This window comes from Saccostrea echinata, unplaced genomic scaffold, assembly GCF_033153115.1.
Source record: "Saccostrea echinata isolate AGI-Se365-2 ecotype Australia unplaced genomic scaffold, CSIRO_AGI_Sech_v1 ptg000004l, whole genome shotgun sequence".
NCBI classification, from domain to species: Eukaryota; Metazoa; Mollusca; class Bivalvia; order Ostreida; family Ostreidae; genus Saccostrea; species Saccostrea echinata.
This window is the reverse complement of record NW_026889753.1, coordinates 11751746-11779295: the sequence shown is the minus strand read 5'-3', so window position 1 is coordinate 11779295 and position 27550 is coordinate 11751746. Positions and strand designations below refer to the sequence as shown.

At 34.1% G+C, this 27550-nt stretch overlaps 1 protein-coding gene across 3 annotated transcripts in view; it reads left to right on the top strand.

Moving 5' to 3' along the window:
* LOC133179174 (DENN domain-containing protein 3-like) overlaps nt 1-6802 on the top strand; it is a 34282-nt gene extending 27480 nt beyond the window's left edge. For 2 of the 3 annotated variants that reach the window (XM_061313959.1, XM_061313958.1), the window contains 5 exons: nt 4004-4149; nt 4902-5041; nt 5745-5890; nt 5971-6093; nt 6437-6802. In XM_061313959.1, the coding sequence (XP_061169943.1) occupies nt 4004-4149; nt 4902-5041; nt 5745-5890; nt 5971-6093; nt 6437-6652 (771 nt within the window). In that variant the 3' untranslated portion in view covers nt 6653-6802. Of the gene's footprint in view, nt 1-1755; nt 1833-4003; nt 4150-4901; nt 5042-5744; nt 5891-5970; nt 6094-6436 lie in introns of those variants that run through there. The other variant, XM_061313960.1, reaches the window with a different exon arrangement.
* The last annotated feature ends 20748 nt before the right edge of the window (nt 6803-27550 follow it).

Genomic DNA, 27550 nt, shown 5'->3' with positions numbered 1-27550 from the left:
AGTTCTAGTTAATATACAGGTGGTGAACACATTGGAAATGACTTGCACAAGTTGTAGAATCACATGGTTCAAGGGCAATTTTCTTTAAATGACCATTGTGATGTAATAATAAGTTGGATTTCTTTTTTAATGTAAAAAAAAAAAAATCTTTTATTTATGTCATGTACATGTTAAATAAATATTAGTGTTGTCAAATCGGACGATTTTTAGTAACCGGTTACTCGCTTACTTTTCTGATCAAATACCCGGTTACTCGGACGATTTTCGTTACAGTTTCCATATCTATTATTTATCTCATCCCTTACTTATTGTAGAAATAAAACACAAATGTACTGTATATGAACTTTATTTACAATTACAAATTCAAACACATACACAGTATCTCCAGAGAAGAAGAACCCCGTAATTGCTGGTTGTTTTTGTGGAGTGTCCAGTAAATTGCTGGTTTCCAAATTATATTTTAATCTTAGGTGATTTAACACATTTGTAGTCCCACCAGTATACAATAACTCAAATTCACATAATTTACATTTAACAGATTTCAAATCAGCTGTTCATTTAAAATACTTCCAATCTTAGGATGTCTTCAGTGGCATCTTGTTAAATTATGTTCTGACTAATAATTATGAGGCAATTATAGCTCAGGTCTCAGAAACTTTTATACCCCCTAGCAATGAAAGCTATCAATTATATAAACTGTGAAAACTAATCAAAACAAATCAATCCTATTTGTGAACCACTAGATCAAGTTTAACGGCAAACAAAACTAGAGAAATGTGTTAGTATACATTTATAAACAATATAACATTTACTTTCTTGGTATTTAGTATGTAAAATATATTTTTTATTGAGTAGCGGAATAGCAGTTTTACTAACTGATATTCGCATTGTTCAACGGTTAACCGGGTACTCGTTGACAACACTAATAAATATTGATTCAATTGAAGAAGACTTTTCTTGTATAACAATCCAGGATAAAGGGTTAAGACTATTCAAGTATGACTTGCATATATAAACAATAGTAGGCGGGATATACATGTACCTACAAATTTTGACGTTTTTGATTTTCAGTGGAAGATCAAGGTCAAAGTGGTTTATTTTCACACGAACACCCTTTTTTATGGTAAAAAAAACATGAGACTATTTCAACATTCAAACTTTTAAATCATTACTCAAAAAAGATTACTGAAGATTCTGAGGTAAAGGTCAAAATCAAAGGTCAGCATTACTGATGTAAGGATACTGCATGGCTTTGTATGACTTCCTCAGTTTTCTAATTTACCTGCTTGTCATAAAAAAAGCATACTTTTCTCTGAAGTTGTATCAAGAGGAGATAATTCTGAGGTTGTAGGTTAAGATGTTGAGATTCTTATTCTACACTAAAGAGCTTGTTAGCCAAGGTACCATGTCACAGTAGGCATTGTAAGAAATAGAATACAATGAGTATCTGCTCTGCTTAACGTAAAAGCTTAATCAGACCTCTCTTCCTGTAGAATTATTCACTACATGTACCTGGTGCCTGGTGCTGCAGAAATACTTATGTCTAGTGAAGAGTTCTTCATTCAAAAGTGATAATAGTAAATAAACTAAAAAGTAAACTGTAAATACAATTCATTTTGACTTTTGTTAGTTTGTATTTTATGTATTTCTTCTTTATCAAAAAAGGTCTTTTTTAATGTGGGTTTCCATTTGGATTACAGAAATGTTAAAAAATAATAACAACAGATTAATATCATGGATCCTATGTACATATAGGTATGCATATGCAGTATAGCTCTGTTCAGTTATTCCATGTCAACACTTTGTATAAAAAAGGCTCTGAAGAAAGTGTGGTATGTATGATTAGAAATTTTATTGTTTGCAAACAGTTTGAGTGTTGTTTAAGAATTTTTGTACTGCTTCGTCAGATATTGTTATAGATAGCCATCTATCATTAGCTCACCTGAACTAGCTATTCAATCAGGTAATGTTATAGATAGCCATTTATCATTAGCTCACCTGAACTAGCTATTCAATCAGATAATGTTATAGATAGCTATTTATCATTAGCTCACCTGAACTAGCTTTTCCAATCCATGTATGGCAGATGTCATCTGGCTTTTGCTACAAATTTTTCACATCTTCTTACTTTCCAGAACTGATGAGCTACCTCTACTGAAATACATGTATAGCACAAAACATTCTTAGGGACGCAGTTTTGTTGAAATAATGAACCAACCCTGTCTCAACTTTAATATTAGTCATATTAACATACATCAAGTTTTCAAATCATGACCCCTGTATATAGGGAGGAGCCACAAAAGGGTGTTTCAGTTTACATTGAAATACGTAAGGGGGATTATTAAAAATTTCCTTCACAAGAACAATAGGACTACAATAAATTAGTGCATATTAATATTTTGTTCACATCATATTGGCCAATGGGGCTATGAATGGACTGAACTTGGGATTAAAAGTTTTACATGGGAATATACAGAAAATGTTTTAAAAAAAAAAAAAAAAAAAAAAAAAACTTTCAAGAGGAGCGGTGCCACTATAAATCTTTTATCATTTACAATTCTTCAAATTATTGACCTTGGGGTTAATGCAGCAAAGTTGAGGATCAAATTTTACAAAATACGTGTGTTAAGTGTTTATAGAAAAAAAATCTTTCATAATTTTCTTCTTCAGAACCACACCCATTTTAGTTATACTTATGTACAGCATCTCCATGTTGTTTGGTTAAGTAATGATTCCATGTTGTTTGGTTAAGTAGTAACCCTTTGTGGCCTGGGGTGGGGCCTCAATATGGAATCAACATTTTTAAGGAGAATATAGAGGAATTTGAAAAAATAAAATCTGACGATGAATAATTGCAGGTTCAAGGTGATATTGGTGGCCTATGGGCCTCTTGTTTTTATGTGTGGACCACTTTAAGGAGCTTTAGAAGACAAAGTGACTCAGGTGACTGTGGAAGCCCCCAGGCCTCTTGTCTTCCAGATTTCTATTTATCAGCTTATGAGTGCTCTGGTATATTAACTTTTTAGGGTCAGTAGATTTGCTTGTGAATTGCATGTTTGCATGAGTGTTCTTTGCAAACACTGGACATGATTGTAATGTTATTAATATTTTTGTATCTTTAGATTGGAATGACAGATGCAAAACAGCTTTTGCTTGCCTTTTTTTTCATGTCTTTCGATGAGCATTTATAGAGTTGTGTGAAAAAATTTTAAAAATCTGTGAAACAAACTAACATTTTTATACTTATGAATTTAAGATATTGTAAAGATATATTGTCTAATTGCATGACTATGATTTAAACTCACCTTTACAAAAAGAGTTTTTGTTACCAAAGTTTATCCATTTTCTCTCTGTTTTAATTATATTTTGTATACATGTATGTAAACTTTTATATGTTTTGGCATTTTCTCTGGACAGAAACTGCTTGCACACATGTAGTTTCAACCATGCATTTCTGATCTAATTGTGTACTTTTAGGTCATGGGTTAAAATATAATGTTAAAGTAGAAGCTATACCAGTCAAAGGGGTGGAATTGGGGGAGGGGGCAATAAAAATGAAGTGGTTCATTGAAGCTAAAATTTTCTTTAATTTTGAAGTTTAAAGAACTGGACTTGAATATTAAGTCTCAATTAGGAGGATTTTGATTTTTATTTGTATGTTTGATTCATGAATATTTGTGGCTTGGGAAAGACTTTTAGGATGATATCTGTTTAATATAGTCTTCTTGATATCTGTGAAATGAAGCCTTATTGGTAGATGTGGAATAAAGTGTTTTGTATATCTAATGAAGTGTACGTTAGCTTAATCAAATTTAGATTTTTACTTGAAAAAAACAAAGCTTTCTACATTATCTATTTTGTTTATATAATAAGTTCAGTGTTATGATAAAAGGTTTAATGTATACAAATGTTAACTTTCTAATATTTTTTTCATGAAACATGTTTATGTAAAGTTTAATTATTTTTCAATTGATATATAATTTTCATATCCTTATTTTGGTAGACATGTCTAGTGGCAGTGGACAGAAGGCATGTATGGGCGGGCTCGTACGGAATATTTATCATTGACATTGAGACAATTCGAAGTAATAAGACTCTGATGGATCATCAAGAAATTGTCATGGATATTGTCTCCGTAGACAATGGAAGGTACATATGTATTGTAACTGTTTATTCTTAAATTGGTTAAATGTCTAGTTTGTACCTTTTGAATCTAAAATAACATAACTAAATGTATATTGAGTTCATATTGTTTAATCTTAAGATGTCATACTTATGAAAATTTAGAAAATCATTCTTTGTGAATCTTTGTGTCTGGATATATATGTTCCTATTGTTTTCTTTCAAAATTACAATCTTTGTAAATCTCTAGACTTTGTACATCCCTTACTAACTGATGATTTATTAAAAAAGAAAAACTGCATTTGAATATTTTAAATATAAACAACTAAAAAAATTTAAATTTGCTGTATCACCACGACGTATTATATGTATTATTTAATTTTAAAAAATGCTGAAGTTTTAGTCTTTTTTTTCCCCTACAAAATCTTGCAGTTTTGAAGGAATATGTTCATGCCAGAAATGTACATAGTGTGAAACATGTTCTCAAAAGGATTTTTCAAAATTTCCTTTTTTGAGGGGCTTGTAAATCAAAAGGAAGGCCACAAATAGTTTGATTCTGGGACTTCCTTTTTATACGACAGAGCCTCCCAACAGCTTTTATTTGTCAGATAGAGATCTGTTAAGGACTGTAAATCTAAAAAGTGATAACATTTCAGAATTTCTCAGAAATTTCTATTTTATTTTGTTTTAAATTTCAACAGTTTTGGTAAGAAAATACTTTGATTTCAGTGGACATTTCCTAGTGGGGGCCTAAAATAATCTATCTTCCATCTATGTAGGTATGCTTTTACTGCTAGTATAGATGGGATAATAATGAAATGGGATGTGCAGAAACTGATACAGGCCCAGCCCCCAATAAGACTGGAGAATATACGAGATCTACGCAGCATCAAGTATTTTAAGGAACACATCTGGTGTGGTAAGATAGAAGTCCTTTAATCTTGAAAAGTCTTTTGAAAGATTCATATAAAATGTTTAACCAGGGCAGTTTGACATTGAAAAAATCATTTTTAGTAACATAAAACCAGCTTAGGTAGACATATTAAAGAAATTGATAAAACATGGTAGATATATTTAAATGTTGCAGGCTACAGCAGGAGTTTTCTTCTCCTCATGTAAAAGTTTTTGAATAAATTCTGCTTCATCAGAATATGTATATATATTGGCTAATAAAGGGGCACAATAAGTGCCTGTTTTGTTGGAAGTCTTGGTCTTCAAAAACTATACAGGAATTTATTTAAATCTCTAAAAGTGAGGCTTCCAATTCTTATATGGGGAAAATATCTTCATATAATACAATCCAAGTGGAGATGCAGTAGGAATACTTAGATTTAAAAAAAAAATAAATATGAATAGCATTTTTCAGGAAAAGAAATTGCTTAGCATTGCTTAGTGACTATATGAGTTTCTTGTTTATCTTAGCTTATCTTTTCAAAATTTATTTTATAGCAATCAGAAAACAGTATTCATGGTAAAAATAAAATGTATGGTTGATTATTTTGATGGGGAATTGACTGCAGGCCCCAATTTAGTGGAAACATAAAGGAGTTAGAGGGGTGGGAAGGAGGTGGTAGAAATTTAACAAGCAGAATATGAATGGCGTTTTTTTCTGTTTTTTGTAGGAACCTGGCATAGAATTCTTAGAGTCAATGGGAGTGGTCATATTCTTCAGGAACTTGAGTTCTCAGTGGAGGATCCAAAGTCTCGCCCGGTGGAGATGGACTGTTTTCTAATTGTAAAGGCAGAATTTGCAGATGAGAAAGATGAGGTTAGCCAAGAATTTATTGAATTACTGATAAAATGCAAGATGCATGACAAAATTTTAAATTAAGATTGTGTCTAACTTAGATTTGGGCAGGGTGTAGGAGAGAGGGAGAGATTGTAATCTGGGAAGTGGATGGAAAAGAACCATCGCACAGAATCAAATTGGATTGTCGAGGAATCAGTGACATGGTCATCCAAGACAGAAGGGTAAGGAAATGGAAGGATTTGTTTTTTAATTTGTTTTTTATGGGGGGGGGGGGGGGGGGGGGGCTATGCATATTTATTGTATGATATATACAATTTACTAAAAGCAGAAATTTTTTTTTCACTGATAAATATTTATTTAACTGATAATATTTATCAGTGAAATTACAGGGAAGTCACTAGCAAAATATTTCCCTAGACATTGTAATTTTATGATTATTTTTGAAACATCAAAATTAAGTCCTTGCCCATAACAAATCAACAAAATTTTATCAGCAGAAATTAAAATAGTAACACAAAGAATCCTAAACTAATTGCACTAGCTATGACCTTTGTACTCTTGCAGGTTTGGGCAGGATCCAAAGATGGCAGAATTTTCATAATAAATTCTGAATCAAAGAGAGCCTTCAGAACACTGCAGGCCCATGATGATGCAGTTCGCTCCCTTTGTAATGCGGAAAATCGCTATATTCTAAGTGGTTCTGGCAGCAACGATGGAAAGATTGCAATATGGACACCTAATGATACCCGCTCTGAGTCAGGAACATACCTAGGAATTTAGAAATCTGTAGAATAGTATCAAGTAAAATATCATCATCTGGTTGTTTTTACCATGAGAGATCTTACTTGTATGAGCTGTACATTAAACTGAGTACTAGAAGAGGTCCCTCAGTGGTGCCCTGAATTCATCATTCATCATTATCCTATGACCAGAGAGTATAATTTGTGGGGGGGGGGGAGAGTATAATTTGTGGGGGGGGGGATCAGGGTCTGTAGAGAGTTGATATAAGCCTCTATTCCCAATGCTATAAAGCAGGTATTTTCCCAATTTTTGCTTTAAATTCCCAAACAGTGGGAAAAAAATCAAAGCAGGGTAACCTTATTATTCATAAATCTTTAAAAAAAAATGCCCCCCAGATTCTAATTTTTACCCCAAAATTGTTAAATATACATGTACTTTTTTTAGCATCTGCCTATTAAATGAGGAAGTCTTGACCAAAATAAAAATAGAAGGAGTCCAATCATACCTTATTGCATTGGTTTGGTTTTTTCCCCTACTTTTCTTGTATGAAATGTTTTTCCCAATTTCAATGAATGTTAAGACCCAGACCCTTGATATCGAGATAAAAAATCATATTGTGTCATTTTATAATTTCTTTTTACAATGCTGCACAGGAGAGAACATTGAAAATGTAATAATTAAGTGCATTGTTATGTATTGTAAGTCCTTGGCTTTGCTCTACGTCCCCACTGTTTTATATCACTTGTTATCTCACCATACATTGGGAACACAATGAACTGTTATAAATGTTTGTTACTGCACCCTATATCATTCCAGTCTGACCATCATTGATCATCATTATAAACCTCAAATGGAAGACCATCAATTATTTCATTTATATTCCTCACAGGCATCAGGTTCACTTGATTGAGTTTACCTTTAATAAATAATTGATACAATTATTGATAAAAGGAATTAATAATTTCTATTATTCATATTATGATGAGTTAATACTGATTTTGTAGTAGGGTGATTTTTGTTTACTAGGAAACAAAGGAAGTGCTTATTGTTCATTTGTTTCTTGCCGAACTGTCCAGATTGCACTGAATATTTGGTAGAATTTTAATTTTATTTACATTGTTCAGTACTTAACTAGATTGTTATAAGAATAAATGTTGATTTTTTTTTTACTATATATATATATGAAATATATTTTAACAATCAGATATGTTTATTGTATAGTAACATTGAAAAAAAGTTTTTTAAAGCAACTTTTATCAATATTTTTATTCTGTATATATCTCAGGAAGGGAAACCAAAGAAATATGCAGTACAGTTTAATTTTAATGGCCATGATCTTGTATACTGAATGAAATCCTTCCCATTTCCTTAAAATATTCGAACTTTATCCGTAGATATCCTACTTTTTTCCTCTCTGTTTTAATGAGATGTTTTTATTGAATATGGCAATATTTTGAATCGCTAAGATTTAAACAGATTTTAATACTGACTGCAGTATGAGTAAGCAGAACAACTCAGGAGAATAAAAAGAAATAAAATAATTGTTTATTTAAAGGGGGGTTTTTTTTGTATGGTACATGCACAATTTTTAAAAACAATAATTTTATTCTTTTTAAAAATGTTTACAAATTATTTTCATAAAAATCCATAAATTTTATTCCTACTCAGTTTATCTTATACATTAGCAAACAATCGGTACCACATTTAAGGTTTCTGGTACCTCATCATTAATCATTTGATTAAAGATACAAAAACCTTAAAAATTCTGTTAAATAGCAATATTTATTCTTTCAAAATCTTTTTTTTAAATGATATTTGAGCAATGTAGGTTCATCACATGGCCACAAATTCATTGTAATGTCAAACAAACAACGAATTCTAATTTTTCTTTTACATCGTAAAGAACCGACATGTATTCAAAGAATTCAAGTTTTACCTTAGACTTTTGAAAAGTAATATTTTCATGGGTTAAAGTTCACAAATTGTATTATGGTACGGTCACAAATGTAACATTTATAAGTGATATGGTATTACTTTTAAGCATCTATCAGGATATAGATATGGGTTGGTACGTAATCAGATCAATCCTAAAGGCCCTTCAGGCTTTACTGGATTTGATCACTTGACCAACCCATATCTACTTCCCCATAGATACCTTTTTTCTTATAAAACGCATAACAAAACTTGATGGAACTGCAGTTTAAGTATGCGACAAAACACTTATTTTTTCCTTGATCCTTACATATCAATCTGTGATAATCATTGTTTATTGATAAATTATTGATTAAATTATGTGAAATATTAATTTTTATATGTTTTTACTAATATAAACCAGTTTTAGGCCACTTATATGAAAGCCATTAAGAACAGCCAATGGATTAATTGTCATTTTAATGGTAATATTACCAGCGTATTCTTCTCCTTTTGTTTACTACTGACCACACAGTCAACTTGTACACAGGCACCATTAATGAGATGGATATTTGTTGGTATAGCTAATGGCACTAGTGTAACAGTGTTTAAAAATGTTGGAAACACCAAACATAAATGTGAATTGTGTTGGAATATCCCTCACCTGACCCAATCTTGATTCCTTAAAAAAAAAACTTTCACATCATGTAAATGGACTGTATTCTGATGCCCTGGGATAAAATTTTAAATAATGATTTTGAGGTTCATTTATACTCCAGTAGTAAGCCATGGTTGTAAAATACGGAGATAACGAACAGTATTCAAGCTCATAGTCCATTTAAACAATACAAATCGAGCAGAGCAAACACCGACCTCCAAAAAACAGATGCGGGATCAGGTGCCATGGAGGAGTAAGCATACACTGTCGACTGGTCACACCAACCGTGTGCTCCTTGTCATGATCGGATAAACGGAAACAGAAATTTCAGTGTGTAAATAATGACCTAACAATTAGTATGAAAAACTTAAGTCAGCATTTGACTTAATGATACATTATTTTTGCTGATAAGGTCATTGTATCGCCAATAGAAATTGCAAAATGATGACTTTAGACTAGACTGTTGATATCCTTGTTTCATCAACTTGTTGGTTAATAGTTTGCTTCGTTTCAAAAATTGATCTGTACGTAGTGCATCCTCTTGCGTATCGAATCAACTGGGAGATATCCCAATATTCAGGTGATAAGGGTATATTTCAATAGTAAGGGAAGTTGATGATGGAAAAGTTGAAATCATGACGTTTATCATAAAGTTTTGTCGTTAGGTTACGATTAATGTCTTTTTCTAGTAAAATATCCAAATATGAAACAGATGTGTCAGACTCTGTGGATTCTTTTTATTTCAAGTTCAATGCGATAAACTTGACGCAGTTTATCACATAATCTGAGGTAAACGACATATGCTGAATATAAACGACATATGCTGAATATGTTGATTCAGCATATTGAATCGACATATGAATGGGAGTAACTATTGTTGATTGATAATATGTCGTCGATATATCTAAATGTCTAGTTGAAGGCCACAGCAAGTGTTTTCTTCTCATATATAAGTTTTTGAATAAATTCTACGTCATACGAATACAAAAATAGGTCTGCAAATAACGGGGCGCAATTGGAACCCATGGGAATTCCATCAGATTGTTGGAAGACCTGATCTCCAAAAACTACATATACTCGTATATTGTAAATTAGAAACTCAAGCATCTTTTTATTATCAACATCAGAGTACCTCTGTGTACAATCAGAGTGTTTTTAAACAAAATAATTTTGCCAATGACCAATGACCAGGTAAGTTTATTTAGGAGTTCGATTTTTATTGAAAAAGCAGTAGTCTATGATGTCAAAAAGCCTGGATTTTAATTGATTGTGGGGAGTAGTTGTATAAAGTGTTGAAAAGTAAGTCATGCTTTTTGATGTTATTGATTTTGTTAAAATTTTGTGATTTCAAATTTCCTAAAAGTTCCTTGGAGTTTTTAAGTATCCACATCTGATTTACATCTGGATTCCTAAACTTCATAAAAATCCTTACAAACAGAGATACATTGCTGGGTCCAGCAAATGCTCTACCAAGCCCTTATCTTTACCCCTTACAAAAATATCAACGACTGTAAAGAAGAAACTTCAGATGTACTGTGCTTCAGCTTTTTCTAGAAGTGGTGTAAATCAGGTGTGGATTCTCAAAAACTCAAAGAACTTTTAGAACCTTAAAATCACCAAATTTTTCAAAAGTCTATAACATCAAAACTTACGACTTTTCTTCACTTTATACAACAATTCCTCGCGATAAATTAAAATCTAGACTTTTTGATATCATAGACAACTGCTTTTTAAACAAGAGGCCCATAGGCCACATCGCTCACCTGAGTAACTTTGGCCATGCTGTTCATTACCAGACTTCCCCCCTTGTAATACCTATTGTGGCCCCGCCCTACCCCTGGGGGTCATGATTTTAACAATTTAGAATCTACACTACCCCAGGATGCTTCCACGTAAGTTTCAGCTTTTCTGGTCCAGTGGTTCTTGAGAAGATTTTTAAAGATTTTTCTTATATATTTCAATGTTTCCCTATTGTGGCCCCGCCCTACCCCCGGGGTCATGATTTGAACAATTTAGAATCTACACTATCCCAGGATGCTTCCACATAAGTTTCATTTTTTTTGGCTCAGTGGTTCTTGAGAAGAAGATTTTTAAAGATTCTTCCTATATATTTCAATGTAAAACTTGGATTCCCTATTGTGGCCCCGCCCTATCCCCGGGGGTCATGATTTGAACAATTTAGAATCTACACTATCCCAGGATGCTTCCACATAAGTTTCAGCTTTTCTGGCCCAGTGGTTCTTGAGAAGAAGATTTTTAAAGATTTTTCCTATATATTTCAATGTAAAACTTGCATTCCCTATTGTGGCCCCGCCCTACCCCCGGGGGTCATGATTTGAACAATTTAAAATCTACACTACCCCAGGATGCTTCCACGTAAGTTTCGGCTTTTCTGGCTCTGTGGTTCTTGAGAAGAAGATTTTTAAAGATTTTTCCTATATATTTCAATGTAAAACTTGCATTCCCTATTGTGGCCCCGCCCTACCCCCGGGGGTCATGATTTGAACAATTTAAAATCTACACTACCCCAGGATGCTTCCACGTAAGTTTCGGCTTTTCTGGCTCTGTGGTTCTTGAGAAGAAGATTTTTAAAGATTTTTCCTATATATTTCAATGCAAAACTTGTATTCCCTATTGTGGCCCTGCCCTATCCCCGGGGGTCCTGATTTGAACAATTTAGAATCTACACTATCCCAGGATGCTTCCACATAAGTTTCAGCTTTTCTGGCTCAGTGGTTCTTGAGAAGACGATTTTTAAAGATTTTTCCTATATATTTCAATGTAAAACTTGTATTCCCTATTGTGGCCCTGCCCTACCCCCGGGGGTCATGATTTGAACAATTTAGAATCTACACTATCCCAGGATGCTTCCACATAAGTTTCAGCTTTTCTGGCTCAGTGGTTCTTGAGAAGAAGATTTTTAAAGATTTTTCCTATATATTTCAATGTAAAACTTGGATTCCCTATTGTGGCCCCGCCCTACCCCCGGGGGTCATGATTTGAACAATTTAAAATCTACACTATCCCAGGATGCTTCCACATAAGTTTCAGCTTTTCTGGCTCAGTGGTTCTTGAGAAGAAGATTTTTAAAGATTTTTCCTATATATTTCAATGTAAAACTTGGATTCCCTATTGTGGCCCTGCCCTATCCCTGGGGGTCAGATTTGAACAATTTAGAATCTACACTACCCCAGGATGCTTCCACGTAAGTTTCGGCTTTTCTGGCTCAGTGGTTCTTGAGAAGAAGATTTTTAAAGATTTTTCCTATATATTTCAATGTAAAACTTGGATGCCCTATTGTGGCCCCGCCCTACCCCCGGGGGTCATGATTTTTACAATTTAGAATCTACACTACCCAAGGATGCTTCCACATAAGTTTCAGCTTTTCTGGCCCAGTGGTTCTTGAGAAGAAGATTTTTAAAGATTTTTCCTATATATTTCTATGTAAAACATTGATTCCACATTGTGGCCCCGCCCTACCCCCGGGGGTCCTGATTTGAACAATTTAGAATCTACACTATCCCAGGATGCTTCCATATAAGTTTCAGCTTTACTGGCCCTGTGGTTCTTGAGAAGAAGATTTTTTAATGACCCCACCCTATTTTTGTCTTCTCTTGATTATCTCCCCTTGTGAGGGGACTTGGCCCTTTATTTTAACAATTTAAATTCCCCTTCACCCAAGGATGCTTTGTACCAAGTTTGGTCAAAATTGGCCTAGTGGTTCTTGAGAAGAAGTCAAAAATGTGAAAAGTTTACAGACGGACGGACAGACAGACAGACAGACGGACGGACGGACGACGGACAAAATGTGATCAGAAAAGCTCACTTGAGCCTTCAGCTCAGGTGAGCTAATAAAAACGAAACTTGGAATTGTTCACATCTTGTGATTGGTCATCAGCAAAATTACTTCGTTAAAAACCACTCTGATTGTACACACAAGTACTCTAATGTTGATATTAAAAGGATGCTGGAGTTCCTCATTGACAACATTTATGTAGACTTCAGAGACTTAAGTTTTCCAACAAACTGTTGGAATTCCCATGGGTACTTATTGTGCTCCTTTATTAGCTGACCTGTTTTTATATTCCTATGAAGCAGAATTTATTCAAAAACTTCTACACGAGAGGAGGAAAATACTAGCTGTGGTTTTCAATTTAACATTCAGATATATCGACGATGTTTTATCAATTAACATTAGTTATTTTCATTCGTGCAGTCGATACATCCCAGTGAACTTTAAACAAAAGACACCACAGAGTCTCCCTTATCTGTTTCATATTTAGATATTTTACTGACAATAGACGATAAATGCCAATTAACAACTAAATTGTATGAAAATTGAGATGACTTTAGCTTTTCCATCGTCAACTTTCCTTACTTATGAAGTAATAGTCCTGGTGTTTTATGTTTCCCAACTTATTCGCACACAAGAGTTTGCTATGAGTATGATCAATTTTAAAGTGAGGCAGTCTACTCACTGATAAGTTGATGTTACAGGATTTCACCAGTCTCGTTTAAAGTCAGCATTTTGTAAATTTTATGGTCGTTATAATGACCTTGTTAGCAAATATAACCTATCATTGGGTCGTATTTTGGCTGACTTGTTTCATACCAATTTTGTACTGAATTGAATACGGATAGTTCCGTCTACCTGATCAATACACAGGGCTCAAGGCGGGTGTAACCGGTCAACAGGGAATGCTTACTCCTCCTAGGCACCTGATCCCACCTCTGGAATTTCCAGGGGTCCGTGTTTTATGCCCTCTTCACATATTTGCATTGTTTGTGGATTTTTTTGAGATCGATCACTGTTCGTTATCTTTACCTTTTACATTACACCACTTCTGGATATACTGTTGGTCAGTAGTCTTGAAGTTTCTCACTGCTGTAAATATTTTAGTGAAGAGTAAAGAAATAAGATTATATATTTTTTAGTTGTGTAGTTTTTACTTCGTTCATTGATGAAATTTTGCATAAAGTCTCCCCAACATGCAGAAGAACAGTATGAAGGGTAACTTTTTTAATTGTATCTACCAGTATCAGTTTCTCGGAGACAGCGAAGTGGACGTTTGATGGCTGTTGCGACTTGATTCCTTAGATTTACGTGTGATTTGGTACATGGATGAGGAGCTGGATCTGTTACCTGAGCTTGAACCCCTCATAAGAGATGAGTAAAGTTTCAATACACGAGAGTTACAGGAGAAAGAAATCATTAAAAACAAGCCTTGACACCCAGTAAATACTATAAATAGATAAGAGAAAATATTGATGTGAAACCATTCAAAAAGAAACCCAAACGCCCAAGAGATCCCCGTTATGCTTGTCAGTTTGATGAAGATGAGGAAGTCTTCTCGATCACGGTTCTTACTTCCCTGAAGGTTAGGACGTCTGTGAAAGAAAACAACAACGACTAAAAACATAGTGAAGTTTGACAATATGACAACGCCAAGAGGTAGCGCAAAAAAGTACCCAACCATTTCTGGACTAGAAATCCAGCAAATATCACCACCATATCCTAGTCCCGCTTTCCGGAAATGACTCGTAGCCAAATTGATAATCACAAAAGAAAGAGAGCTAAGATAAACATAAAGTGTGTAACGGAGAAATCTAGACTTGGTGTTCAGCTCTTGTGCAAAGATTCGTGTAAAGACAGATACCATGTGAAAACAAGAAACATTCATCCAGTAAATGACCGAGAGCCAGAAAAAATGAATCATGATGCCCAGGCTGCTACATACGATAGGGTTGTCAGTTTGAAACAAACCGAACTGATATAAGAGGTGTGCAAACAAAAGGCTTAGAGAGAGGACAAGAATTAATTTTCCCGGAAAAGTTCTCAAAGAACTAAATAATGTAAAGGTTACTACAACATAGAGCAGACTCACGACAGAGATACAAGTACTGGCAAGTGAAAGTATACCCTCGATATCATCACGGTCTGAAAATATGGACGTCCTCTTTGGTGTTGACAAGTCATTCATCCTTTTTACAAATTTATCGATACAAACTGAGTAGGAACCGTTTGTCTCCTTGAATTCGATCTGCTCAAAGCAGACATTCAGCTCCACAACACACAGTTCGTAAGTGTTCCTCTTTAAAATGGTGGTATAGTTTTGGAGTGTAATGAAAGGACAAATTAATAATCGCGAGACTCTGTTTGATAACGTATCACGAAGGAACCTGGGAGGGTTCAAATCATCATTACTAGTGTTTTTCTTTTCTCGAAGGAGCTGCCCATCATAAGGAAAGAAATAGGTGCTGAAGTTGGAGAAATCACTGTAAACCTGTCCCGTCAGGATTTCAGCTTTCGTAACTTCTCTAAAAACTCTCTTCAGATATTCAGCAGTGTCAAGAATATAGTGTATTTGTTGAGATGAATCATTTTCGCTGAATAAAATATGAAAAATTGTGTGCATAGGTATTGTGGAATTATTATAATCAACTTCGAAAAATCTTCGGTACATCAAATGAAAAGAGGGCCCACTGCGAAGATATTCTATGATAAACGGTAGGACCAAATCTGTTTGGATTTGAGCTTTGCTTGTTACGAGCAGGAATAATTCATATGTAGTGGTTTTATCTTCGAACACTTTGGAACATGTTCTTGTTCTACTGTCATACGAGAATGGAATGGAACATCTGGGACGGATGCACGCATTCTACAAAAGAGCAGTTGGAGAAGGTAATGTTACAGTTGGTTATTTAAAGAATAAGTGTGCATTCTTTGATGTGTATTAGGTGCTTAGCACGTGATAGCACGAAGGCGGTAAAGCCACTTATGCATGAATTTTTGCGCGCTTACAAAATCGTTTGTCATCCTCATACTCACCAAGAATAAGCCCAGGTTTAATTTACAGTATATTCGCATTTTAACTTCACAGTTACTCTTATTCTACTTCGGACTTGATATAGATATATAAGCATGCATACTGCAATTCGTTTTTGGTTTGTTTTTTTTTTTTTTTTTTTTTTTTTGGACAGTGTCACATTTGTCCTCTATCTTTCCTCCTAAGCAACTACCAAAAGGGAAAATGTAAAAGTAGAAGAGATCACATGAAATACCATGCGGTTATGAAGGAGGTATGTGTAAAAAATTTCCTGGTGTAGTTGTTAAAGAGGCTGTGGGGTTGTGGCCATTTTTAGACTATATTGATCTCCTTTAGAAGAAGAGCTCCATATGAAGATATAGAAAATGATCAAATTTTAAAACTAAAATTTTTGAAATTTTTCTTTGCCAAATGATAGTTGACAGCTTAAGATATCATATCTAAAAAATTAAGTTAAATCTGGTGGTTAATTTGTGGTTAATTTGTTGACCCCCCAGCCTCCTTAATAAAACATTTGTAAATGTAAATAAATACAACAAAGTAAAAATACGAGTGACTACGGTGCTAAGTAGTACAAATTCATATTACCCTAAAAACATCATTTATTTCGTTCTGTCGACATTGACTGTTATCCGGGCTTTCAGCATTTTCTTTCTGAACATCTGAAGAGAAATGTAAAATGGCAGTGAAGGATCCCATAGTAAAACCTGTTTCTGGTTGAAGATCTTCAGAGGAACATTTCATAAATGGGTTATCGTCATTGTTACACATGTAACAGTGGACGTTTCTGTAAATGGTACGATAGATATGTGTGTAGGATGAGCAAGCGTGCTCAACATCTGGATCATAGTAGCGCCATTTTCCTGTTACATTACATTCTCTGATAAAACCGATATCACATCGAAGATTATGATAGAAAGGAACTGCTTCTTGTGGCACGTAAAACAAAATGTTACATCGTCTTTCTTCTTCAAGAGATTGTAAAAGAGTCGAAATAGAGCTAGCATACACACCTGTAGCGTTCGGACACGCGACTTGTCCTCGAAATGGTATGATGTCTGAAACAGGTACATAATTACAGAGCGCGCAAAAGCGATTCCGATAGGCAATACCTTTAGCAAATACCGGTAGAAACTTATCACTAGACTTCAGTCCCTCATTAGGTCTCTCACACAAGTCCTTCGTTTCTATCCCAGGAAAGTTTTGTTCACACATTACCACCATTTTAATTTGAAGTGTACTGTTGACAGAGGACCTTCCATACGGTAGATACTGTGGTATAATACAGTCTGTGGTAGATATTTGTGCTTTAATGTCAACGCAGCATGAACTCGTCTTGTAACAATCTTCAGTACAGCTGCACTGCCTACAACAGGAAAAGTATGGTAACATCTGCGAAAAATTCAAACGTGGGGGTAGCACACATGTATTTGACATAGGACAAAACAGATAATCATTCTGAAGAATACTGTAGAGATCACGGGTTAGGTTAAGTTTATCTAGGGTCTGAAGGACATCCTCACGGTCGTTTTTTGTTGGGTATTTCCTTTCTATTCCCCTTTCCAATGATCTAATCTTTCTCAACAGTGAATCTTTTTTCACACCTTGTGTCGGATCAGCTATATACTCTTTTTTGTCACTTGGTTGCTCTGGCAAGACACTGATAAAATTAGAGTTATTATTTGTAAATTCTGAAAAGAAAATATTTTTACTTGCACCTTTGTTCCTTATCTTCCAGCCAGTCATTTTACCAAAAGTAACGACAGAAACAGTAACAATGGCTAACATGTAAGAGATTTCCATGTTGCATATCCAGAAAAATTATATACGTCAGAACTGTTTGTACGATCAAAGTGTTCTGATTTATATAATCAAAGGTTATGAATAATTGAATACTGATGGCCGTTCTGAGATAACAACTCCTCAATAGCCTCCACCGATCTGACATGGCAGTTTAATGTTGTCACTGTAAACTCTCAGAAAATTAATGGTACCCAATGACGACATGGCATTCTTATGGGAAATAAATTCTTTTAAGGTACTCGTCATGCATGAAATCATACAGGAAAATCTTATTTATAAAGGGATTTTGTTTTTAGATGAAAAATCAATCCTTTCTGCTTTTTAACAATTAAGGGAAATCAGTCAGTTTTGAAATTTCGACAGATGTACTTAGTTTCTGGGATGCTGAAAATTACTGATCAAGTTTCTTCTTAAACAGACAATTGAGCTCCATGAAATCTGTTCAATACAACTAAATCTTTATGGTGAGAAATTTTCAGAATAATATTTATTATCTACGAAGGTAACACATTAAACAAAGTATGAAATAAAATTGTAATAAAATTCCATATTATAGAAACATAATTGTTTGTGTCTCATGAGTAATATACACCTTTATTTCATTTTCAATGACATTTTTTCAGTAAAATGATTCTATTCTGTAATTATCCTTATATTTATATCATTAAGTTAGTAATTAAAAAATCATTTGATTTAAACTAACGTTAAAAAAGCACAGTATACGTATACTGGGTCGAACTGTGACATTACACATGAAAAATATAAGTATTCAACAAAAGGAAAAAACGCTAACAGCTTTACAAGTCTTTATCACTTATCCGGCTTTATGCTCAATTCAATATAAGCAACATTGGTGTATACGACGGTCGTTCAATATGTAATGCAAAAGATCAAAAAATAAAAAAAAATAAAAACACAAAAAGCAGTTCCTTCATATTTTAATCCTTCAAATCATTCCGTTAACCTTTACACTGTCTCTCGTCTCATTACCTATAACCGGAACACCTCAATATACTGTTTATTGGGGTAACCAAAAAGACAGTGATGAATAACACACCCCACAGCAGAAGTAATCTAGTAGCGTCTTCCTTTGATGGTTTTAATTTAGTTTTTGAAATCAAAAAATATGTCACGACTGAGATGTAGGGAATACGGAGGCTCTGTAAGCTCTGTAAACGTTCCCTTCTTCAAATTCCCTTTACATCTCTATTCCTATTTACAGCAGCGTTGTAAGCTACAAGAAAATCACCATGGGTACCGATATTTGAACTTCTCTTACAGAAAATCTACTTATCTTTCCTTAATAATATTTCAATAAAAAAGCAACCATTGATGGTCCTCCCCTTGGGCGTAGTTATCCATGTATGTGTAGCATGTAAGCATCTGTAGGGGAATAATGCACTCATTTGACAGATATATATATTTTATTAATTTCATTTTCTTCGTCAAAACTCAATCATCTGTTGTGGCGATGGAATGTTTATTGTCTAAGCAACATCTCTCACAGTAAATCTGATATCAGATATCATGCTGCTCACTGCATCGATATTTTTTGGTGTCCCTACAGATCTCGATCGACAAGTTCGACTGAGTCCCCCTTTCCACTTTTGAATTTTCTAATCCGCCCGATTACCGTACTGCGTGAAAGACTAGTTTCACCGGATATCAAAACCCTATCTTCATTTGCGTTCTTCTGCGATTTCTGTAATGAACCCAGTTTTCACGTAAGCTCTCATTTTCAACTTCTTGGCAGACAACTTTTTAAAAATGGTTTTAAGTTCAGTGAAGTGACCATGCTTATTTTAAAAGTGGATTTTTTTGCGAAGACAATACGGGAAAACATGCGGTTTTCGGTAATTAGGAGATCTTGAATAGAACTTTTCTTGTGTGAAAAAATAAAATATAGTGTTTCTACCTTTATTTTGATAAATCGGAGGTTGCATTACGTATAGAACGGCCCTCGTATTTTTCAAGCACAATTTGCATATTTATTATAGTAGAGCAAGTAAAGCATATTTTTAATTGTAGAAAAATTCGTCTCGGGAAGCCAAAAAGATAATAAGAATACATTCTTCTTTATAACAGTTGATGATGTTGCTGAAAAAAGAAAAAAGATTGAGTGGATTCAGAGGATTGATTGATTTTATGTTGCTTAACGTCCCATTCGAGAATTTTTCACTCATAAGAGACGCGTCACCGTATGCCGGTGAAGGACTTCAAATTTAGACCTACACTCGGCACTCAAGGCCCTTGAGTAGTGAGGGTTCTTTATCGTGCCAACGCCTACCATGACACGGGGCCTCGGTTTTTAAGGTCTCATTCGAAAGACCAATGACTTTTACTTCTAGTGCCGGGCGCTTGACGAAGGAACAGTCACTACCTATGTTTACGTCTTAGGTTTTTTTTACGCGGTGCGGCGAACGATAATCGAACCCTGGCCTCTCGATGACGAAGCGAGCGCCCTACCACTAGGCTACTGTGACCGGTCAGATTCAGAGGAGAGATTTTTCTCCATCAAGTAATAGTTTATGTATCTGTTTTCCTGCCAAAAGAAACCGGCGATGTCTCTTGATTACAGCATGACTTCATATAAGGTAAACATATCGCATCAGCGTCTCTAATTGGACGTGTTTTTATCAATAGTTCTTCTTCACGAAAACTCAGAGTTTTTTTTTTTTTCTTATATCTGTCGTAAATCTTGAGGTATATTGTGGTCATTTAGCGGTTGAATTTTTTTTTCTAGAATCACGTCACTACAATTATTATTGTAAAATTTAATTGATTCTCCCTACCTTCTGTAAATTTTCATATAAAATTGTTCATTTTTTTTTTTAAATTACGAAACATTTGCCAGGCTGACTAAGGTGAGGGCTATGGCCTAAGGTTCTATTGTTAAGAGAATTACGAAAGAAAAACAAACAAATAGTTCCTTTGCTGGCGAGTTAATGGCTTGATTCTGACATTACATTGTGTTATTTCTGTGCATTAAACTATTTGCAAGACATATCAGAACCACCCGCAGTGAGCCCTATATATTAATCAGGTAGACGGAAAATCTGCAGTCAAATTCAATATATATAAAAGCTATGACCTAGCAAATGGTATGAAACATGTTGGACAAAATAGGACCCAACTATAGCTTGTATTTACAATCAAGGTCGTTATAACGACCGTAGAATTTGCAAAAAAGCCGACTTTAAATGGCGTTGAAGAAATCCCTGTAACATCAACTTATTTGTCAGTAGCTTGCCACTTTTTAAAATTGTATCGTTCTCAGACACATAATTTTACAATTCTTTAAACAACTCCTGGGTATGGTTGATTCTTTTTTACGTTATTTAACTGCGAGAATTTTTCGATCATATGAGAGATCACCATATACAGGTGAAAGGCTTCAAATTTAGACCTTTACTCAGCACTCTGGGTCACTGGGCGGTGAGGGTTCTTTATCGTGCCAACGCCTACCGTGACACTGGACCCTTGATTTCATTTCAGTCTTTAAAACTTTTAACATTCCAGAGGATGAAAGTGAGTTCGATTTACCCCACCAATACTGGATTCCTAAACTTCATAATAATCCTTACAAAAAAAGATATATTGGCGGTTCCAGCAACTGCTCTACCAAGCCCCTACCTTAATTCCTCACAAATATATTAACTGCAGTAAAGGAGAAATTTCAGAATTACTGTACTACAGCATATTCAAGCAGTGGTGTAAATCAAATGTGGATTCTAGAAAATTCTTTAGAACTTTTAGAAAATTTAAAATCACGAAACTTTTCAAAAGTCAGTTACTTCAAAATGTATGTCTTTTTAATACTATATACAACTATTCCTCACAATATATTAAGAGCTTGGCTTTTTTTATATCATAGACAACTGCTTCTTCATTAAAGATGGAACTCTTAAATTTCCATATTATGTGATAACTTTGTAAATATCACTCTACACCTAAGTACTCTGAGGATGATATTAAAAGGATGCTGTAGTTCCTTATTGACAACATCTATGTAGTCTTTGGAGACAAAATCTTCCAATAAATCCGATGGGTAATAATTGTGCTCCTTTATTAATTGACCTGTTTGTACATTCCTATGAAGCAGAATTTATTCAAATATTCTACATGAGATGCCTTCTACTCGACATTCAGATATATTGAGGACGGTTTATCAAATAGATATATCCCAGTGAACTCGAAATAAAAGACACAACAGAGTCTGCCACATCTGTTTCATATTTGGATGTTTTACTGACTATAGACGATAAGGGCCAACTAACAACTAAACTGTATGTATATGACAAACGAGATGACTTCAGCTTTTTCATCGTCATCTTTCCTTATTTATGTAGATATATTTACCTGCATCCGGTGCTTATGTCTCTCAACTTATTCGATACTCAAGAGCTTGCTGTGAGTACGATCAATTTTTTTAAATCGAGGCAGGCTACTGACGAATAAGTGGATGTAACAAGGATTTCAACAACCTCGTTTAAAGTCAGCATTTCATAAATTCTACGGTTGTTATAATGACCATGTTAGCGAATTCAATCTATCATTAGGTCTTATTTTGACCGACATATATTTCATACTAATTGTAGGGCTTTTGTTTTTATACTAATTATGACTACGGATTATTTCGTCTACCTGATCAGTACACAGGGGTCAAGGCGGGTGTGACCGGATGACAGGGGATGCTTACTCCTCCTAACCACACCTGATTCCACCTCGATCTGGAATTCCCAGGATCAGGTGTTCTATGCTCTGTTCAAAGATTTGTATTGTTTGTAGGTTTTTGAGATCAGTGTTCGCTATCTTCACCTTTTTCGTTGTAATGTCTGTCACTTGGCGAAGTACATGTAATACCTATGTTTACGTCCCAAGTTTGACGCGGCACATGGAACAAAAATCGAACTCTGTACCTTACCATGACGAATCGAGCGTCCTACCTCTAGGATACCGTGGCCGGTCCGCTTGGTATTAATACAGTTTACAATGCAAGTCAGTACCGTTCATTCTCATCACCTGCATTCTGTACTGTAATACATCTGCGACGCCAAGATGATTTGCTACGTCCAGTTATACCACTTCCCTTCACCAGTATATGGTGACGTCTTTTTATGAGTGAAAAGTTCTTGAATGCGACGTTAAACAACATACAATCAATCAATCAAATCAAGATTTAAATATATCGACGACGTTTTATCAATTAACAATATTCATTTTCATTCCTAAGTTGATTTGATATATCCTTTTGATCTTGAAATAAAAATAAAAACACCACGGAGTCTGACACATCTGTTTCATATTTGGATATTTTACTAGAAGAAAATGAATGGCAACCAAATCAAGCATTTAAATATATACAGTATAATAATTTCTTAAACCTATCTAGGTTTTTATATTATCTTTAATTACAGAATATATGAGGTGGTTAACTTTTGGGCATGGCACCGTGTACCTTGCCCCAGGTTCCAACTGAAAGCAGATACTAGGTGTTTCGATCTACATCCCCCCCCCCCCCGTATCTCACCTCAATTCCCTGGGATTCTTGTCACTGGTGCAATTCTATTTCTTTTTACCCTTTCTCTTTTTTCGTTATTCTTACCTAAATTTCTCTTGCTGTAGCTAAACAGCCGACCTGCATTCAAAAGACCCCGAAACTCGAATGCGGTCTATTATATACCCTTTAGACTAGTCTTCTTTGTAGGAGGCAGGTTAATCCATTCTAACCTGGGTCTTCCTTGCGTTTTCAGTTTTCACAATTATTATACCCTGGTCATGATAACAGACCAAGTAATTTATATGAGTGCTGACAGCTGTATTGTTATGTTGATGTTTAAAGGGATATTTCTTACAATTGTTTGGACAATTGATATAAACCCCAATGCTGTAAAGAGGGTCCATTTCAGCTCCAACGTAAAACTGTGACTATTAATCAAGATTAGGCAGAAAAAGTTCATCAGTTACATGATGTAACATGTGTTTTATTTTCCATTTCACTACCACATTAAGTATTTTCTAAAAGGTTTTGGAGACATATATACATCACAATGTGACAGAGAATATAATTCTTTACCAGCTGATGTTTCCTGATATCATTGCTAACCTTTCAGAATTGTATTCTTGATTTGTAAAAATACATAGACGAATGTGTTGTTTCAGGAGCACAAAAGCTCAGAAATATTAGACCAGCTGAAATTAGCACTAATATAACCTTACAGAATACTTTAAATGCCTCGAAAGAGTTCATTGAAATTTATGATTATTGAATTCATTGACAAATATTGCTGGAAGCAATTAATAAAATAAAACACTGCAAGAAAATATTTTATTAAGTATTATTAAATAATACATACATACATTCATCGGAAGTCCAAATATCATTCATTTCTTTACAATGTACATTACTCAGCTGAATTGAAACTTAGCTAATACGCTAAAAATGATTACGTGTGTGTTTGTGTGTGTGAGAGTGAGAGACAAAATCCAGCAAAAATGATTATTAGTGAGGCTTAATGTAGCACTGAATGATAAGAATTTTCAAAAGGAATTCAATTTCAAATAAGTTCTAGGAGGCTTTAAAGATAATATTTACAATTTAAGAATATAGTGTATATTTAATCAGGTCAGTAAAAGAAAGAATTGAATCTAATTTCTACGATACTGAAACCAACCAATATATCTCACTGTTTTTTGGGGTTTTTTTTCAAATGCTTCAATCTAAAACAAAAAGCAAAAGCTAACAGAACTCAATAACTTGTTAGTTAGAGGCTCAAATAACAGAAATCATATAAGAAAGCAAATTAAATTTTGTAACATTGACAAAATAATTGCAGAAACAAATTTAGCTCGTTAACAATTGACAGTAAATTAAATACCTCTCATATCTAGGACTGTTTAAACAACAATCGAAAAAAATAATGTTAAAGTTCGTGCGTTTTCAATATTTCAATATTTAATTTTGCAGCTTCATATGTTTTTTTTTTCCCGAGTTATTTACTTTTGGTACAATGAAGTCGATGACAAATGAACACATTACCATCAGTTACTCAATAATTGGACTCCTCTTAATTTTAATTAAAAAAATTACTTGGCGACAACTATAATATCTTGTTTACGCATTTTTTTCGTATTCTCCAAATAAATGTCAGATAACAATGATTAATTTTAATTAAAAACATGAATTATCAATCTGCCCAATTTTAAGATTAAGTCAGATATTAGAGTTAATAAGAACCAATTTGAATTCTTGAGCTTGCCTTTTACAATGGCCTTTTCTAGGCCTTAGATAGCACGTGACAAAAATTAATAATTGTGGACTCTTCACGATACAAAATGTAAATATTGATCCTTCTTTATCTTGTTAATCCTGACTGCATTATAATTATATGTTATCGATTGAATGTATAATAAATTGTGACATTTGTGTTATGTTGTTATAAATGTTCCTCTTAACACTTACTATGTACCGAATTCTCACCGATACTCAGTGTTCTTTTTATAAAAGTAATAAGTTAAACATCTTTGTCCTTCCCGAGTTCTGAAGAGGTATATCTGTCCGTGTGATTTCTGCCTTATTTTGCTGAAATAATGAAAGGAATTTGTGATTAAAAGGTTGCATTGATATTCTCATAACACTACTGTTACACTGTAAACAAATTTCCGTTGATTAAGGGGTGTGCTAAAGACCCACGAAATCATAACCCCCACCCCCCACCCCCGAAATGTAAAACTTTATATGCATAACTACTCAACACTTTATTCTTCAGCCTCAAAATCTAATCCCCACGAACCAATATTTTTTTCCTATATATATATATATATAATGTCCAATAATGAGTCATTTTTCCACTGAACAAAATGTTCAGAAAAAAAACTATTAACAGTGGTAGCAATACAAGAAATAACACCCTTCAGTATTAAGTTCTAAATTTATTTGGTCCCCCCTTATTCGTGGTTTTATTTTAACAAAGAAGGTCATGCAACAAAACTTCACTCGTGTTAGTGTAATTAATCTTTAATCTTATTATGAATAGATAATACCAAACAACACATTTGACAGTTTACAAATGTATATTGGTTTACCTCCAAATCGAAAATTTTTCACTCATATAGAGACATCACCATATACCGGTGAAGGGCTTCAAATTTAGACCTGCACTCAGCATTCGGGGCCATAAGCAAAAAGGGTTCTTTATCATGCCAATGCCAATGTCTCGGCGCGGCGAACGAGAATCTAACCCTAAGCCTACCGATCGCGAAGCGAACGCCCTACCACTAGGTATCGTGACCAGTTAATAGCACTATTATATTGTTAACAGGTTCTCTGTTGTATAATTAATGTATTGTGTATAAAGAGTGTTAGTTTCCTTGATTTTACACTATCCACTTCTGCCCTCATTAACGAATTATCAGATTTCCATGTCTAATATTCGCTTAATTGATTTGAACTTTGTGGTAATTGATTTGCCGTTAGTAATATATAATTAATTTTTATTTATTTAACCCGTTTAGCACGGAAACAACCTTTAGTTGTATTAACATTCCAAGCTTTCTCTGTCAAGTCATTAAGGGAATGTCATATTATGGAAAGGTAACAGTCTTCTGGGGGATGGGGAGCAATAAAACCTTTAATTGATATCTCATTTAGATAACTAGAAAATGCATGTAGTAAGTCTACCTTACAAAGAACTCCTATATTTCATAATTTAAGTCTTTATTTTCACAAATGTAGTTGAAATATTAAGTTAACTACGGTAAACCTTTCAAAGTTTGTAATTTAATTTCTATCAACATATGGAAAAAAACAACTCATACTAGCCAATTGACTGAAACAACGACTCTTGATATTATCATTTTGTTCTAGCACTAAATTTCGTTAAATGTATCCAATGTATCCGAAGCTAAAGCGACTCATGGTTTATTTATTCTAAAAACTAGACAAAATATGAAAAATATTTTCCTTACTTTATTTGAGTACATGTAATTGGCTATGAAATTAAAAAGGAGATCTGGTCTCTTCCCGTGCAAAATACCATTTCAATGTAATTCCGATCCATGAAATGTATGCTACTTATAAATGCACGATATTATACTCTTTTTTTCTTAGCAAGCATCAAATATTGTTTCTGGTGCAGCGTTGTGAGTTTGCAATGTTAGAAAAAAGACATTGTGTATTCTTGATATTCGTACGGCAGAAATGGCAATTGTTTTCATAGATCCCATTAAATTCATACCTGTGTATTTACTGACAAATTAAAAATCATCAGAGCATATGCCTCATCCTAATGAATGCAAAGTCTATTATGTGTTTTTCACCATTTCCAATCAATGTTTCCTTTATCTTTTTATTTATTCACCATAATGGAATGATGTAATATAAATGCTATTGATTAATTAGGTTTGCAAGTTGAAGAAAATAAGCTACTATAAAAAAAAATTCTCAACAACAAACTAAAGATGCTGGCCATCAGTATCCTCCCTATCTGGAATGATATTCTTTGATGATGAATGGATGCTTAGGGAGTTAGAATGTTACTGCAGAGAAAGTGACGTCACTGAGAAAGATTTTACTGCGGGACTAAGATCCTTACTTACGACTGCGCAGACGTCAAGCGTTTCCATGATCTTAGTGAAAAAGAGGAAAAGGTTTCTTTGCTCGGATACTTTCAGTTTTAGTGGAATGACGAATTCCTTGTCTTGTAATGTAAGAAACCTCTTAACTATTTCTGTTAAAGC